The 15402-nt window shown below is 30.6% G+C and overlaps 1 protein-coding gene across 1 annotated transcript in view; it reads right to left on the bottom strand.

Annotated features, from left to right (window-relative positions):
* Positions 1-15402, bottom strand: part of PAK3_1 (Serine/threonine-protein kinase PAK 3) — a 65477-nt gene that overhangs the window by 11990 nt on the left and 38085 nt on the right. Inside the window, exons 10-14 of the mRNA XM_051212037.1 lie at positions 14243-14511; positions 8537-8829; positions 6657-6825; positions 5113-5223; positions 465-767 (exon numbers count right to left, since the gene is read on the bottom strand). Of these exons, the coding sequence (XP_051072178.1) occupies positions 465-767; positions 5113-5223; positions 6657-6825; positions 8537-8829; positions 14243-14511 (1145 nt within the window). The remainder of the gene's footprint in view (positions 1-464; positions 768-5112; positions 5224-6656; positions 6826-8536; positions 8830-14242; positions 14512-15402) is intronic.

The following is a 15402-nucleotide window of genomic DNA, read 5'->3' as shown; positions in this document are numbered from 1 at the left end:
GAACTGTATACGAAGTTTAAAGATTATATCGAATACCGACCACCACAAGTATTTTCTTTATGTTATTATATCTAATTTCGATATAGCAAGTTTACATAATTCTGAAATTATCATTGAGATAACATTTCCATATTATGATAGTTATCTTACTGAGATATTAATTATTAAGTATAAAATAGGTTGTTTTTTTTTTCCAAAAAAAATACATCAGTAATTTAGTAAAAATTAATCTGTCTGTAAAATGTTTAATCCACTTTCCCAAGAACAAAAAAAAACAGTAGCATGGTTTCAAACAAAACGTGCTAGTAGTTCCTTTTTTTTGGTAAAATCATTTTTACAAAATAGTATCGACAACTGTTCAAATACATTCTTTCATACTCTTTGTCCATTCATATTAATATATGTAATAACTATTTTAAAATATAACTTTTAACATTATAGAAAATACAATTAAATGTACTTACTTTTAAAGGATTTTCACTTAAATAAGGTGGTTCACCTTCTAACATTTCCAATGTCATTATACCTAATGACCAAATATCAATTTTATGACCATATTGTTTTCTGCTAACTACTTCAGGTGCCATCCAATAAGGTGTACCAACCATTGTAGTTCGTTTAAAATCATCATTTTTAGCAGATAATTGTGCACAAAATCCAAAATCTGTTAATTTTACAGAACCATCTAACCCTAAGAGTATATTATCAGACTTTATATCACGATGTATTACATGTTTGCTATGCAAAAATTTTAAAGCTTGTAAAGTCTATGAGAAAAAGAGAAAAACAATAAATACAGTTATTGATTAAGGTATTAGACTTTTATTGAAGTAATGTTTATCGTAATGATAAAGTATTAGAGAACAGAAATAAATCTCAAAAAGAGATTATTTCAAGAACGATCTCTTTTTAAACTTGTGTTCCACCAGTCATGATAGTGAAACCTCATCATATTGATATGATATACTGTATGAGAAAAAATTATATGGAATGATGAATGGAGGTACCACCTTTATGACAGTACATAAGTTTAATTATAAAATTCTAACAAGTGTAATAAATACTTTTTAAATGCACCCCGTTACTGATTGATGAGATTTATACACATTATAATTGAAATAAGGTCAGAAGTTTGTGACTATAAGTTGCGTGGAGTCAAGAATGCATGCATCCCGGTCGAATGATTTAATGTGAAATCTTTATTGATCAGAAAATTATGCACAGATTATGAAATGAATAAACAGTTAAAAACATATTTCGAACGTACTGATGAAAATAGTTACACTTGTAAAAAATATGTGTATAAAACACGAAGAACCATATTTTCTAGTAAATAAACACTATATTCGCGAGAGATGTTAATGGACATGACATAAGTGTCTTCTTCAAAGTTAATAATTTTTTTATTTATTTACGCATCTCTGCATTCTTTTATCACTAGTAACTAATTTAAGGATGGGTGAAATACAAGTTTATACTTCAGGTTAACTCCATAACAGTATGCCAGTGTGTTTGTCTATCTGTAAGCAATTATTTATTCTATACAAAGCAGATTTGTTTTAAATTTGCTATAAAAAAATAAGCTATTTAAATGACTAAACGTCGACATGGTATAGATGGTGCATCTATTCTTGAAAACTCTACAGATACTGATCACAATGTTCTACAAGAAATTTTTTGACACTAAATAGTTTGTATGAAGTACAGATTTACTGCTGACGTTAATCACAAAGTTTTGTAATTTGTAGACTGTAAACTCAGTTTGCCTACAGAGGCGGTATATTATGTGTTTATGTTTTTGCCATAGTTTAGATTATCAGATCGAAATGATTCGTAATTTTGAAACTCCGCTTGTAGCTCTTCCAGAGTTACTCCCAGCTCCAATCCCGTGTACAGAAGGAGAGTTAGGCATGTGGTCAGCATCTACATGTCCTAGAAAACAACTTTCATAAGAAAACTAACTAGAAAAATCGTTTAGTCTATTTAAGCTCTTCCTTGAGATTTGAAGCACCTTCGTTTAGAAGAATTATGACACCATATGGTTAAAGCCGACTCTTCGGAAGTCACGAGGATAATATCACTCCTAACAATCAAATCAACAACAATTAACATAGATATATAGAATGTCTGCACAATGTGGGAGAGCGGATATTTCAGTCTAATAGCTGCGGAAATGAGGATGTACAACATGGTGATGCTCGAAATACGTGAAACCCATTGGATTTAAGATGGACAGAATAGATAAGCTTCCGGAGAGTTGCTATTGTAATCTAGGTATGAGAAAAAGTGCTCTGCACACCCAAAGAGTTGCACTGATATTGTCCAAAGTAGCACTAAAAGCATTTATCGAATGGGAATCTCATGGATCTGGAATCAGTAAAGCATCCTCCAAAACAAAGAAGGAGGGAATCACAATGAATATTATCTAGTGTTATGCACCCACAAATGATTGCAATAAAGACAACAAAGATCAGTTCTATGAGAAGCTGCAAACCATCGTAGAGAATTGCTCAGGAAAGGACCTGACATACTTGATGAGAGACGTAAACATCAAGCCGACATCACCGAGTATGAGGACATCATGGGACAACATGGACTGGGAGAAAGGGACGAAAACGGCGGGAGATTTGTGGATTTCCGTACTTTCATCATGGACATCCAGTGTAGCGGCAGCCTCTACATCAGTAGGCTTCAACACACAAGGGAAAAACCAAGAACCTCAAATACAACACTGAAAGCACCGAACCAATCACACTGGATGGAGAAGCTCTGGAACAGGTGAAGAATTACACTCATCTAGACAGCATCATCGATGAACAAGGAGGATTGATGCAAACGTAAAGGAAAGGATTGGCAAGGTGTGGACAGTATTCCTATAGTTGAAGAACATATTGAACTCAGAACAACTATCAGTCGACATCGAACTCACAATCTTCAAAACGAACATCGAGACAGTCCTGCTGTACGGAGCTGAAACTTCGAGAACTACCACAATCATCATCAAGAATGTTAAGGTACTTAAAACAGTTGTTCATGCAAGATACTTAGTGTCCGTCGGTCGGATACCATCAGCAAAAGTTTACTGTGAGACAGAACAAACCAACTTCCATCTGAAGAGAAAATAAGGAAAATAAACTGGAATTGGATAAGACATACATTGAAGAAATCATCAAACTGAATCACGAGGCAAGGACTAACTTGGAATCCCAAAAGTAAGATGAAAAGAGGGAGACCATAGAACAGATTGAGTTGGGAATTAGAGGCAGACATCAAAACAATAATATTTGGAAACAACTGGAAAAGCGAGCCCAAAATAGAGTTGGTTGTAGAATCCTGATCAGTGGCCTGTATTCTACAATTGTAACAGGCGAGATTAAATAGGTTAGTAAGATCAATAATTGATTCAATGAATGTTATTGAAACTTCGCTTCATCAAATCTATCTTAAATAAATTTATTTTAAGTACAGTTAAATTTGTTGGTTGATACTATTATGTTACATGTCCAAAGTTCATTAGCATACCTTCTAATATCATTTCACAGTAGAAAAATGTATACTTCTCTACTTTCTTAAATTCACATCAAAAATGATTTACATAGAAGTAATTTAAATTAAATCAGTGAAATCAAATAAGTTTATTTATAGTAATTAAAACATTTTTAAAATACTATCCTAATGCAAAAATACTTATGTTGCCTCTATAATCGAGTGAATATTGTACGTGAATAAACCTACAGTCAGTTATTGTTGTTAATAGTACACAATAGTTTCAATAGACTTTTCTGACCTTATGGAAAAGAATAAACCCTGTCGAAGTTAGATATTCGATATCCTGTTATTGATTTGTTTTTTTTGTTGGTTTGCAAGTAAACATACATACATAAACACTATTATTATTATTATTTATATTATTATTATCATTATTCAAAATACATAAGCCTACCAAAAATGTATTTTTACACAGATAATGAAGATTTTAAATGAATTTTCACATTAGTGTCAGCGCACATTCATTCATTCAAATTTATTATTATATAAACTAATTGACAGTCAATATTACATTAAAGTAATATTACTGCGTATGCAATATCTTTGATGAATAAAACACTCTTAAAAAATGAACAATTTTTTTTATATCCCCTTTAATCCTGACTCCATTATAAGATATTCAACGCCTGTGATATTCCTAGCTACTGTGTATGACTTATTGCCGAAGCATTCATTTTGTCAAAATACTCAAAAATTCTTTCTTAATTATGAAATTGGAATCATGAATTGTCATGATTCGTCAACTCGTCAATAAAATTCCACTTGACTTTGTGATAGCTGATTATCTTGACAGCATAAATTGTAAGGGTAATTAATAAACGAATATATTAAGAGTATATCACAGTTACTACCAACTGATTTATAAATGATTGACTACTTACAACACAAAAATGTAATATAAATCTTTTTCTTATGAATAAACATTCGTTTACAAACTTTAATGGGTATCACTTTATATTAGTTTTTAAGTTAAAAGTCTAATATAATGGATTATACCGACATTTTAAATACGCTGGATTCTCATGAAGTGGCACATCACTTATACATATAAATGAAAACACAATGTCCTACTGAAATGGATCCATTATAACTTGACCATCTTATTGAGTTAACATCAATTTAACTCAGAAACATACTTTTTTTCCTCATAAGTTAGTATGAAATTACTTTGCATATCATTAATTCCATCTAAGAATTAAGGTAGATCAAAATGCTTACTGTATATTATTAAAACGTCATCCATGTTTCTTCTAGATGGGGAATTCTCAATGAAGAGCTCTCAGTTCATATATCTGAAATTTATTATTTAAACAACGTATCTCCACTGTGAGCTGACTATAATTTATAAGATATTGACTGTATTAGGTTACCAATTCTTAAAGCTAACCAAAAACAGCTGTCCAAATTTGTTTTAGTTTGATTTTTATACTTGGACTTGACAGTTAATGAATCGCGATACAACAAGTGGAAACACAGTAGTTATTTGAAATATTGACAAGTGACATTAATTTTTAGCATTAAGAGATAAATAAATGTGAAAGTACAAATTTATAGTGGACTTACTTCACGACAAACTGTAGCAATATGTGATTCACTCATACATGTTTCTGTAATGACATCAGTTAATGAACCACCATCTAAATATTCCATTACGACCCACAATTCATCTCCTAGCTAGGTATTAAGTTAAGAGTAAATTGTAAACTTTAATTTTGTTGAATATGTTATATCCCAGTGAAGATTAAAATACGGGTAACTTCCGAGGACTATTAATGGACTAATATTCTGTAAATATTCTTATTGTATAATTATTCAATAATTAGATTATGTATATTTATATTCCTCTTATCATAAGCTTCATTTTGACCTATAATTTATTATTATACGATTTACTGTCCCTAAATTATGCTCAGTTTATTAACTACTGCCTCCCACGTTCACAGCCACTTTTTGGCTTTATTGTGGACAAATATTATTTCCTATTTTTTGTGGTGCGATGCGGTCTGTTTGTTTTATATATAAACACAGTATGTTTAGACTCAAGTGGACGAGCTAGGCAGACATAGGACCAAATAAGACGCTAGGCTGCTCATACCGGTCGAACGTCATTGGTTTTGGCACAGTGCGAAGATTGTATAAGTCGTATTTCGATTAGTGGATAAGTCACGTGGTAAAAGCCGGACATAAGTCATAACAGAATAAATAAAATTTTCAGGAATTTATCTAACGCGGACGAACTATTCTTTACCTAAATATTATCAAGATATGACAAGATTAGCCGGATAAGTAATAGAATGTTGATGCATCTACCTGCGTATATGACAATCATCAAATTGTTATCAATCTCATTGTGATACCGAGACAATTTTTAGTGCAACGCCAATCTCTATGAGCACTTAAATCAATGAATTCATAAAATATAACACTACAATTCAGCCAGAACAAGTAATTAATAAAGTCTTTCTATCTTGATATACTGTAGTTGCTGTTTCCAATACATTTAATATGCATCACGGAAACTCTTAATGAAAACATAGAATACACGGAATTCGTGTGATAAATTGATTAAGTATGTTTCGATACTGAATAAAGTGAAAATATCAAAAAATATGATACATTTACATCATCAATGTTTTAACACCACGTGATTAGTTGGTTAACCATTCAGTTTGCTAAAAATTATAACTTACTAATGACATATAAGTAACATTTTTTATATTCTTAGTTACGGTACATAACATTAATAGCTTGATTTACTTTGGTATTAAGCAAAGTTTGCTGTTTTGCTCGTACTATTTTGGTTCTTTGTATATTCGGTGAAGTTTTCAGCAGTTTGTGTTTGATGTTAGCGTTTGCGAATGTTGAAAATATTTGCACATGATGTACGTTTAAATTAGTATGTAGGTCAAATGAAATAACGGAATCAAAATTTATAGACAACATAATTAATATAAAGTGATAGTAACAAAAATGTTATTATCAATCAGACTGAATATTCAGTCAAGTATTTTACACTGTCAGAAGTAATTTGAACTAGGTAAGATATGGTAACAATGGGGTGAGTAGTAAGTGAAAAAAACAATAGATGATGGTACAGGAGAACTTACTAAATAACTATCTAAGTAATTGACTACATTTGGATTTCGATATGTCCTCATAACCAAAATTTCGTTGAGGATTAATTCTTTTCTAGGTTGTTGTCGTAGACTCATCTGTTTAATAGCTACACGACACCCAGACTGAAGTTCTCGACCGATATAAACAACACCCGAAGCTCTAAACATTATCATTAAGTATGAATTGTGATAATGAAAGTACAACAATTATCTTAAACGTAAAGGGGATAAAAAGATGATCTTAAAATTTAAACAGAAGGAAACATAATTAACTTATTTTCAGTCCTCAGTGTCATTCACATAATTAGGTGTGTTCTTCTTTTATAAATTAAAATTTATTTTATTTTGAAGAAAAAAAAGTCGAATTGTAAGCAGATAATTGGACTTTATTTTCAACAATCGACCGTAATTAAGGACGATTTCAGGATACTCAATTCATGTGAAGTCTTAAAAATATAGTTGTATTCCCATGATATTTTATAAGCTATCCACTACTTGAGGTAAGTTCAATAAATCATTCGATCTTGTCATCTAAATCTTCTGACTCGAAAGCAGAACATGATTAACCATGTCAGGTAGTTGTATGTAAGAAATAATCAACCGAAAACAGTGTTTTCGTCAAATTTCTTTAAGTATTGTTTTCGCAGGACGGAATGAGATAAATCAAGAACGATCGAAGAATCACATAGCATATCTTAGTGAATCTCACACCACATATATTAATAAGACTTAAATGTATAATACAATTAGTGTGACAGGTGTTAATCAGTATGAAATGAGAATAAAAGCTAAAAGAATGATAAAAACACCTCATGTAATAATCTCCCATTATGATTTTCATTACTTTGGTCTACAACAATATTTGTGATACTAAATGTGAGGACGGATCCCGGTGAACTCAAGGAAGCTCTGAAAGATTTAAAGATGTCCCATTCAATCATCGTTTGGAGGAACATTCCGAAACCCCAACGTGGAGCTTCCCGATTGAACATATGCTAAAAACCATTGCATGCAGACTGAATAATCGTAATGATGAATTCCTTTTTACTAAAAACTATAAGTACCCGAGTGTTTTGTACCGTATTTGACACTAGTTGGTATGCGATTCCTTTCCAATCGTTTTCTGTATTCTAACTTGCGAATTGAAGGGATCATGTGTTCGAATGCTCAAGTTTTACGCGGTATAGAGAAAATTCAAGTTCTAGATATAACAATAATATACTCAGAATCACATGACTTTTTGTCGAGCAGATGAACCAAAACTTCACATTGGTTTGATGGCTAAGCATTCCGGAAATGTTCTTGATATTTAAAATGGATTTTATTTGTAGTATGATTTCTGGATAGATAGTTTTCCAGTGACTTCCTTAAAACATCTTATACTTAATATGGCAGTTTTCATAATTAAAATTTCGCAAACCTGTACTGTATTTCAATTTGTTTAGTCATTGAATAAAAAGTCAACGTGTGAACCCAGAAAATGACACTTTATCATTAAGATAATAGAAGTGCCAACGTGTTAGTCCACTTTTAGATATTACTTATTGTCCGTAGTAATGACAGGATATCTGAATTCATGGATAAAAAGCTATTTTCACGACGTTTTAGAGTAAGTGTATTTCATTCTGTGATGTCTACGAAAATCTTAAAAGGACTCAGTTAATGGTGCTGAGATGGATACAAATATTACATGAGGAGTTTTGAGCCTTCAAGGAAATTTCCAACTAAAAACCGGACCCACAGCCACACAGCAGCATACATGGTGTTAGTTTTTATTACGATTACTTGAGTGAATTTTCACTGTTCAAGTGATATAATCTCAGGACAATATTTCTGAAAATAAAGAAATAGAATTCTACTGATTAACGTACCCATGACCAATACGTCCAAGGGTTTCATATTTTTCTGAAGGTTTACCCCGACTAACAATTGTCCTTAACCTAGCAATAATTTGTTCATCACGCATACGAATTCTGCTACGGCAACTTGGGGAATGCCGAGAAACTAGACAAACTGGGGGATTGGGGTTTTGAAATCCGGTCCCATCATCTGGAGAACTTGTGTCACTGGGAGTAATTGCGGGTTCCAGGTTTCTGTTGATAGCCAGAAGTTTAGGAGAGTTTTTCAAGCTCGCTGCTGACTGTCTTCCTGAGTGAACTGCAGACTAAATGACGATAAAAAGTGCATAAAGTCCTTACAAACCAAATACTTGCTTCAATTGTAAATATAATTGAAAATATTACGTGAAAATGTGTTATTTCACCCCTCAATTTACATTAGATACATAAAGTACAAGTTTAGTATGGGAAACGCAAGAATATAAGACAGAAAGCAAATTATTCAGTAAAATCTGCTAAGATCCTACAGAAAATGTATCAATACAAACTGTATGAATGATTTATAATTACCGTTAAGTCAGAATGCGAAAAACAATTAATACAAATAATAATTGTTATATAAACTGAGTAAATAAATATCTGCAGTTGTTTAAAGAAAAATATCACTTTAACTGGAAAGATATATCAATAAAGAACTTTTCCAGTACACTATTAATTCAAACTCATGAATTCACGGAATTTCAATTTCAAATCAGACGACTTGGGTGAAATAAGACTCTAGGGTAAATTACTTCACAACAACTGTTAGCTTTTGATTAGCAGATTTCTACTTGAATTCTTACAGATATTTTTTGATCACCTCGTCTTAGAAAGCAAAAATTCACAGGAAATGTTTAAAGATCAAGCTTTTTAAATAAAACTCATTAACAGTTGCGTATGTTCCAGCCACGTAATTTTATTTTCACACTGACATTTTAGAGACTATTTTAGTTCATATGAAACCTTTATCAAATAGTGATAGCAACTGATTTAAAAAGATTATATGTATTCAACTTTTAAATGCTTAACTTACTGTCTAGGACAATTACTACAAACGTTGTGAAAAACTGATCTGTAATAAAACAACTTCTGTATGTATTTATACATTTTTAACGTACTTATAATTAAATAAAAACTAGACAATCGATAATTTGTTAAAAGATGAACAACACAGCATATATTTATGCATGAACCCAGTGATAAATGATCGTATTGATACATAGAGTGCTATTTAATTCATAAGTTTAGAAAAATTCGATTACTAATGAAATTTTTGTTTAAGGATTCGTTTAACCTACTCAGTTATCAGTTGGATGAAAATATTTCTATCCTACAGGAGGTCAATTGCTGTCTGAATAACTCACTAGCAATATAAGAGACTTTTCAGCTTCTTGATGCGAGTTTGAATCCCAAAGGAAACACAGGTTTCATCAAAATTATAGATACGCCTTTATAATAGGTTCACGGTTTCTAGTCCACCACTTCTATTTACATAGCATCTCACTATGGCGGACGAGATGTCAAGTTATCAAGAGTAGTAACCACATTGCAATTTGATCGATAGAATCCGACCAGCACTGAACATGAAAAAGCTGACAACTAATTAATCGATCAATTTAACATACGAAGGATAGCCTTTCGCCAAAGTATACGGTTTATTTAAGATTTATATAATATTTTTCTAATGGGCTGATATTCGAGTATACCTCAACCTAGAAATAGCTCAGCGTTAAGTTTAAAAGCAAAATCCTTTTTAACTGTGCTAACACAAATAATACTGTTCAAGGTGACCGTAAAAGTGATATGGTGTTGAATTTTAATACGCCCTTTGTCCCATCATTAAAACACATTCTGGATTTTATAGGAAAATGAAGGGAAAAATGACTCAATAGGTAGTTGACTAAGCATACTTAGTAATTGTTGTTCATATATGAAGTGGTTAAAAGCAGCAATTTAAGAGAAAGGTTATTCGAGCATTAACAAAACAACTTTTAAACAAATAGTTATTCGTTGGGACACTGTTGTATATTTATAGTTAAATCTCGATTCCAACTTTCGGAATATGCCACAAAGGAAACTACGTTGATAAAAAGGATAAACAACTACTTATCATCTAGGAGGAAGTTGTCTGTTTGATCACAATAACCGTACACTTAAGAAGTTACTAAAAGCATTCATTGATTTAGAGGAATCCAATTCATTTAAATTACCTCCAAATTACTGTTTATTTGTATATCGCGAAACTGTCCTCTAGTTATGGAAGGAGAAGAATATTAAGTATTTTTCCGAAGTTTGTAAGCCATTAACGCAGTTCAGTTTTTTAATAGTATCAGAATTGTATTTGAAGCAGTAAAAACAGTTATCAAGATATCATAATTTGGATTAGATACAATGGGTACAGGATAGATACATAAGAAGCACCTATTGGAATATTCCTCTGACCTATAAAAAGATTATGGTTGCGAAGGAAAAATCTAGCAGTAGAAAAATCGCCAAAATCAATAGAGAATAAACGGATCTGATAGTTAAGTGAATAATGATCTTTAATTCAATCATATAACTACAAATTCGAACCAACCATGAATTAGGAAGCCTTTAGAAAAATATATATCGTTCATGGTTGAGTTCATAAATTTATATCAAATTACTGGAATCCATGAAGAACCAAGTGATAACGATATTCAAATAAAGTAACTTTGAACGTTGTCGATATCATAAACTTTAGTAAAACATAAATTTTTGATCATGAATAAATATTACCAACTTTATCAGTTTGAGACCAATAAAGTAAATTGCATTCTATAACAAATTGGATGAATTTTATTCTGGCTTATTCAAATTGTTCAGATTATATCATAATTTTTAAATGAAAATAATTGTTAAATGTATTCATCAATGTAAATAGTGAACTGTACATTTATGTAAAGTAATTAATTTAGGACTGAAATAATAAAATAAAGCATATTAGTGATCAATTTGTTCCTTTTAAAATTACTCGTCATTATAATGTAATGATTAATAGCATTTATTATACTCTATTATTACTCTTAACAGAAATATAACACGTATGAATCTTTTCATTAAACAATACAACACTGATTTTACATTAATTACATGATTCAATTAGTTAATTCACTAAATTTCATAGATCTTCACATTAATCATACTCACCTATATTAAATAAGCATTAAATCTTGTAAATGTAGCTTATATGCTCTTTTTTTTAGATGAACCTTAAAATATTTTAGTAAAATGCTTAGCATTAGTTCAATAAACTGTCTATAGTATTTTAATGAATTTATTATTATTCATAAAACAATAATCAACGTAGAATGTAATGTTGAAACAAAAGAAAATGAAAGAAAAGTAGTTTGTAACTATGTATGAATGAACGTATGTTAATAAAAAAAAAAGTCTTTTAATTACATTAAAATAAATACTTAATGCATTTTGCATGTTATCATTTGTAATTGACGAAACTAATAAGAATTTGTTAGTAAATGAATGACGTTTAATTTAGTCTGTGTATTGGTATAAACAATTGTTACGTAAATAATACTAATTTAAGGCAGGATAATAAGAGATTTTCTGGGGATGTAGGCACAAGATCATGAGTTTGATTTGATAGGTTTTCGAATTGTATCCTACACTTACTGGTTATTACTATTATTGGTCTATTTTTAGATGAATTAATAAAAAGGGACCTCAGGTTAGTAGAAGACAATTTAGATTGCGAAAAAAAATTACATAATACTCACAATGTGTTTATTCAGTATTTGCTACAATTTTAAGACTTGAATGTACCTTAATAACATTCCTGCTTACTATTATTAAGATCGTGAAGAATAAAATACAAGATAAAGATATAAAATATTAACTTCTATTTTGTTGACAACTGACTTTTTCATCTTCGCGATCGAAATGTTTTGAAAGGTTTCAGATATTTATCTATTTATTATTATAATAAGTAATGAAAACAGAAATTAAAAAATACCAACCATGATGAAATAATTTGATTCATAAATACACATAATAAATTTTGTTTAAAAATCAAAATTCTGTGATTTAGCTTAGGGAGTCACAACAGATTGAAAATGCCTATATCATGTCAAAATATCTTGCTTTCTAGCTGTTTCTAGTCAGCTCTATAACTAATGCAGTGGTTGGCTCAAAAAGTATTAGAACAAAACGCGTAATAACTTGCCAGATTGCTAACCACTGTTGATTACTAATCACTTTTACTATAGAAAATTCCTATTTTGACATTTACTAAAAGAAACAAATAGAGAACCATATTCCATCAAATTTATCATATGGTTTACAAGTTCATCTGTTGTATCTTGCTGAAGCAGTCGGAATCCCTGTTCATAAACTTAACCTTCGAATGTGTCCGAGAAGATCAGATTTAAATCAAATCACTTTCATCAAGTTCTATTCCGCATTTTGTCCACTCAATAACTAGGTGGATAACGTGATGGCTTTTAAAGCGAACGGTAATGGGTCGATTGAAAAGGAAATCGTTTGGAATTACTGAATATAAAAAGGTGGGTAATCAGAGGCTAAGAAAGGAGCTCTAGTTTCAAGAAATAGAGTAGTGAATGGTTTTTCAAATCTTAACTGACCGATGTAGATATTGTAAACATTAATAGTATCTAACTATTACCTATTTTAAAATGCAATACTATTAAGGTATAAGAGTATGATGGAAACGGATTCAGGGAGGTAAAACGAGAAGTCAGTTCACAATTCATTAACTGATCTGAAGTGTTAAGTACACATTATCCTTATCGAACAAATGGTTAATAAAAATGAGTCATTCTAATCATTAGATGAAGTCAGATAAAAAGACTGCTATTGTCATAGATGATTTGTGAAAAATCCGTTACACTAAACGCATGACTATCGATTACTTTTTTCTTATTTATTTATTCAAATATATTTGGAAATGACCTGAACTGACTTACATAAGGAGGTCATCAGTTATTCCCATCAACATTTCAGAACTTAGTTTAATTCAATTTTTAAAGAATTGTTTTTTTTAACTTCAGCATAACGTTATATATAATTCAAACAGCTATAAATCTATTTTGAACAACAAAAAATCTAACACTGTCGTCTCACGTTTCATAGTGTATTATTTTTAGTCATATGGATATTTTAGTAAAACAAACAAACGTTTTTTATACTTGAGTAAATCATTCAAAATATCACCTCAAATATTTTTATACTTCATTCGTTTAATTTATTTGTTATGAAGAATGATTGTAATATAAATCAATAAAATACTTGAAGAAGGAATTTTCAGCATAATCAATTTATTAAGCTTATCTATTTAATACTCTTAAACATAATGAAAGCAATCCGGCAGTTAAGTAAGATAAACTTTATGTGATCAATTCTATTGTGATAAACATCATAACAAATTTTATTCTATCCTCCCAACTATTCAAAATAAACATAGTAAACAGATAAAAATGATTTTAAATTTTAACCATAAAAATCATTTTAACTATTCATTCATTAACAGTATTTACTTTTTATAGTTAACAAAAGTCAGTGAACCGTTTAAAAGTAAGTAGAATAAATGAGTGACCTGGTCAATTCAGAAAACGCTACTTCATAATGACATGTTATTCGAAAATATTACAAGTAATACTTTCAGTAATTATAATTAACATAACATATGTCCATAAAACTCACGCGCTTTGTTCTACTTTGGACAACATTGCATCTTGTAACCGTACGGCCTCTTTGTGGACCAACTGATTCCGAATGGAGTTCAGAGGTAGTGGTTATGTTTTCGTCATTTGATAACATTTCAGATATGCTTTTCAGTTCAACGGATGAAGTTGATTGTGAAACATTTGAACTGTTATCAGGAAATATAGGCTTTTGGGTAGCTTCGGAAGTATGTGATTCGTTTTGATCAGCTTGTATTGATTCAGTTAGATGAGTATCTTCATCCAATTCTGCATAATCAACATAAGAACGTTTAATATCAAAATTACAAGTTACAGATATGATTAAGTAAGCCTGCTTATACATGAAAGTACTGCAAACAGCTAATGCACATTCGATAATGCACAAGAGCATTTGTTTCTCATAGGAATGTTAATAATATGACATGTGGAACGATTAGGTTACCATAAGCGTCTAACACACGTTTCCCCAAGCACTGTGTCAAAGTGTATAAATAGATAATCCAAACAAATACTTCCTTGTTTCATTCAACAATTTAACTGCTCGGAGAGTTTTCATGGATTTGTCGGATTATATTAAACTTATCTTCGACTATGACTATTTTTTTTCTTATCCAAAACTAACCGAACCTGTCTAACACCTAACCTGATTTGTAATGGAAATTACTGTTTATAGTACTTAATTCGTAGTAAGTAGGTAAAGTTATAACAGAAAAGTATTAATAAATGTTACATGTTAGAATTTCAATAAATGAATAACTTCAATAAATCATACAAATAATTCTTGACATGAAATAAGGCAGAGATAAGCTGACCTGTAGTAAGATTATTCTACAGCCGAGGGTCTTAATGTTACTCCGAAAGGAATGGTTTTCTCGAGGATTCGCTGGGGAATTTATATGACTTTTAAAGTTATTTACATCCACAGTAAGTGAAAGTATACTGAAACGTTGACCTTATACGTTTTGATGGTTTTGGAAACCAACAACAACCAAAATAATCACATATAAGATCTATTTTCCGGACTTAGTCTTTAAAAATATAAGAATCAGCAAGCTGGAAACACGGATATAAACAATATAGTCATTTGGTATTTAGATGTCAGCAAGAAAAGTTTTCTCTAACTCTAAGTAAATAAAATTTAAAACCGACAATATTGAA

Source organism: Schistosoma haematobium, chromosome ZW, assembly GCF_000699445.3.
Source record: "Schistosoma haematobium chromosome ZW, whole genome shotgun sequence".
Classification (NCBI taxonomy): domain Eukaryota; kingdom Metazoa; phylum Platyhelminthes; class Trematoda; order Strigeidida; family Schistosomatidae; genus Schistosoma; species Schistosoma haematobium.
Note: the sequence above shows the minus strand (reverse complement) of the source record. Positions and strands in the feature narration are given on the sequence as shown.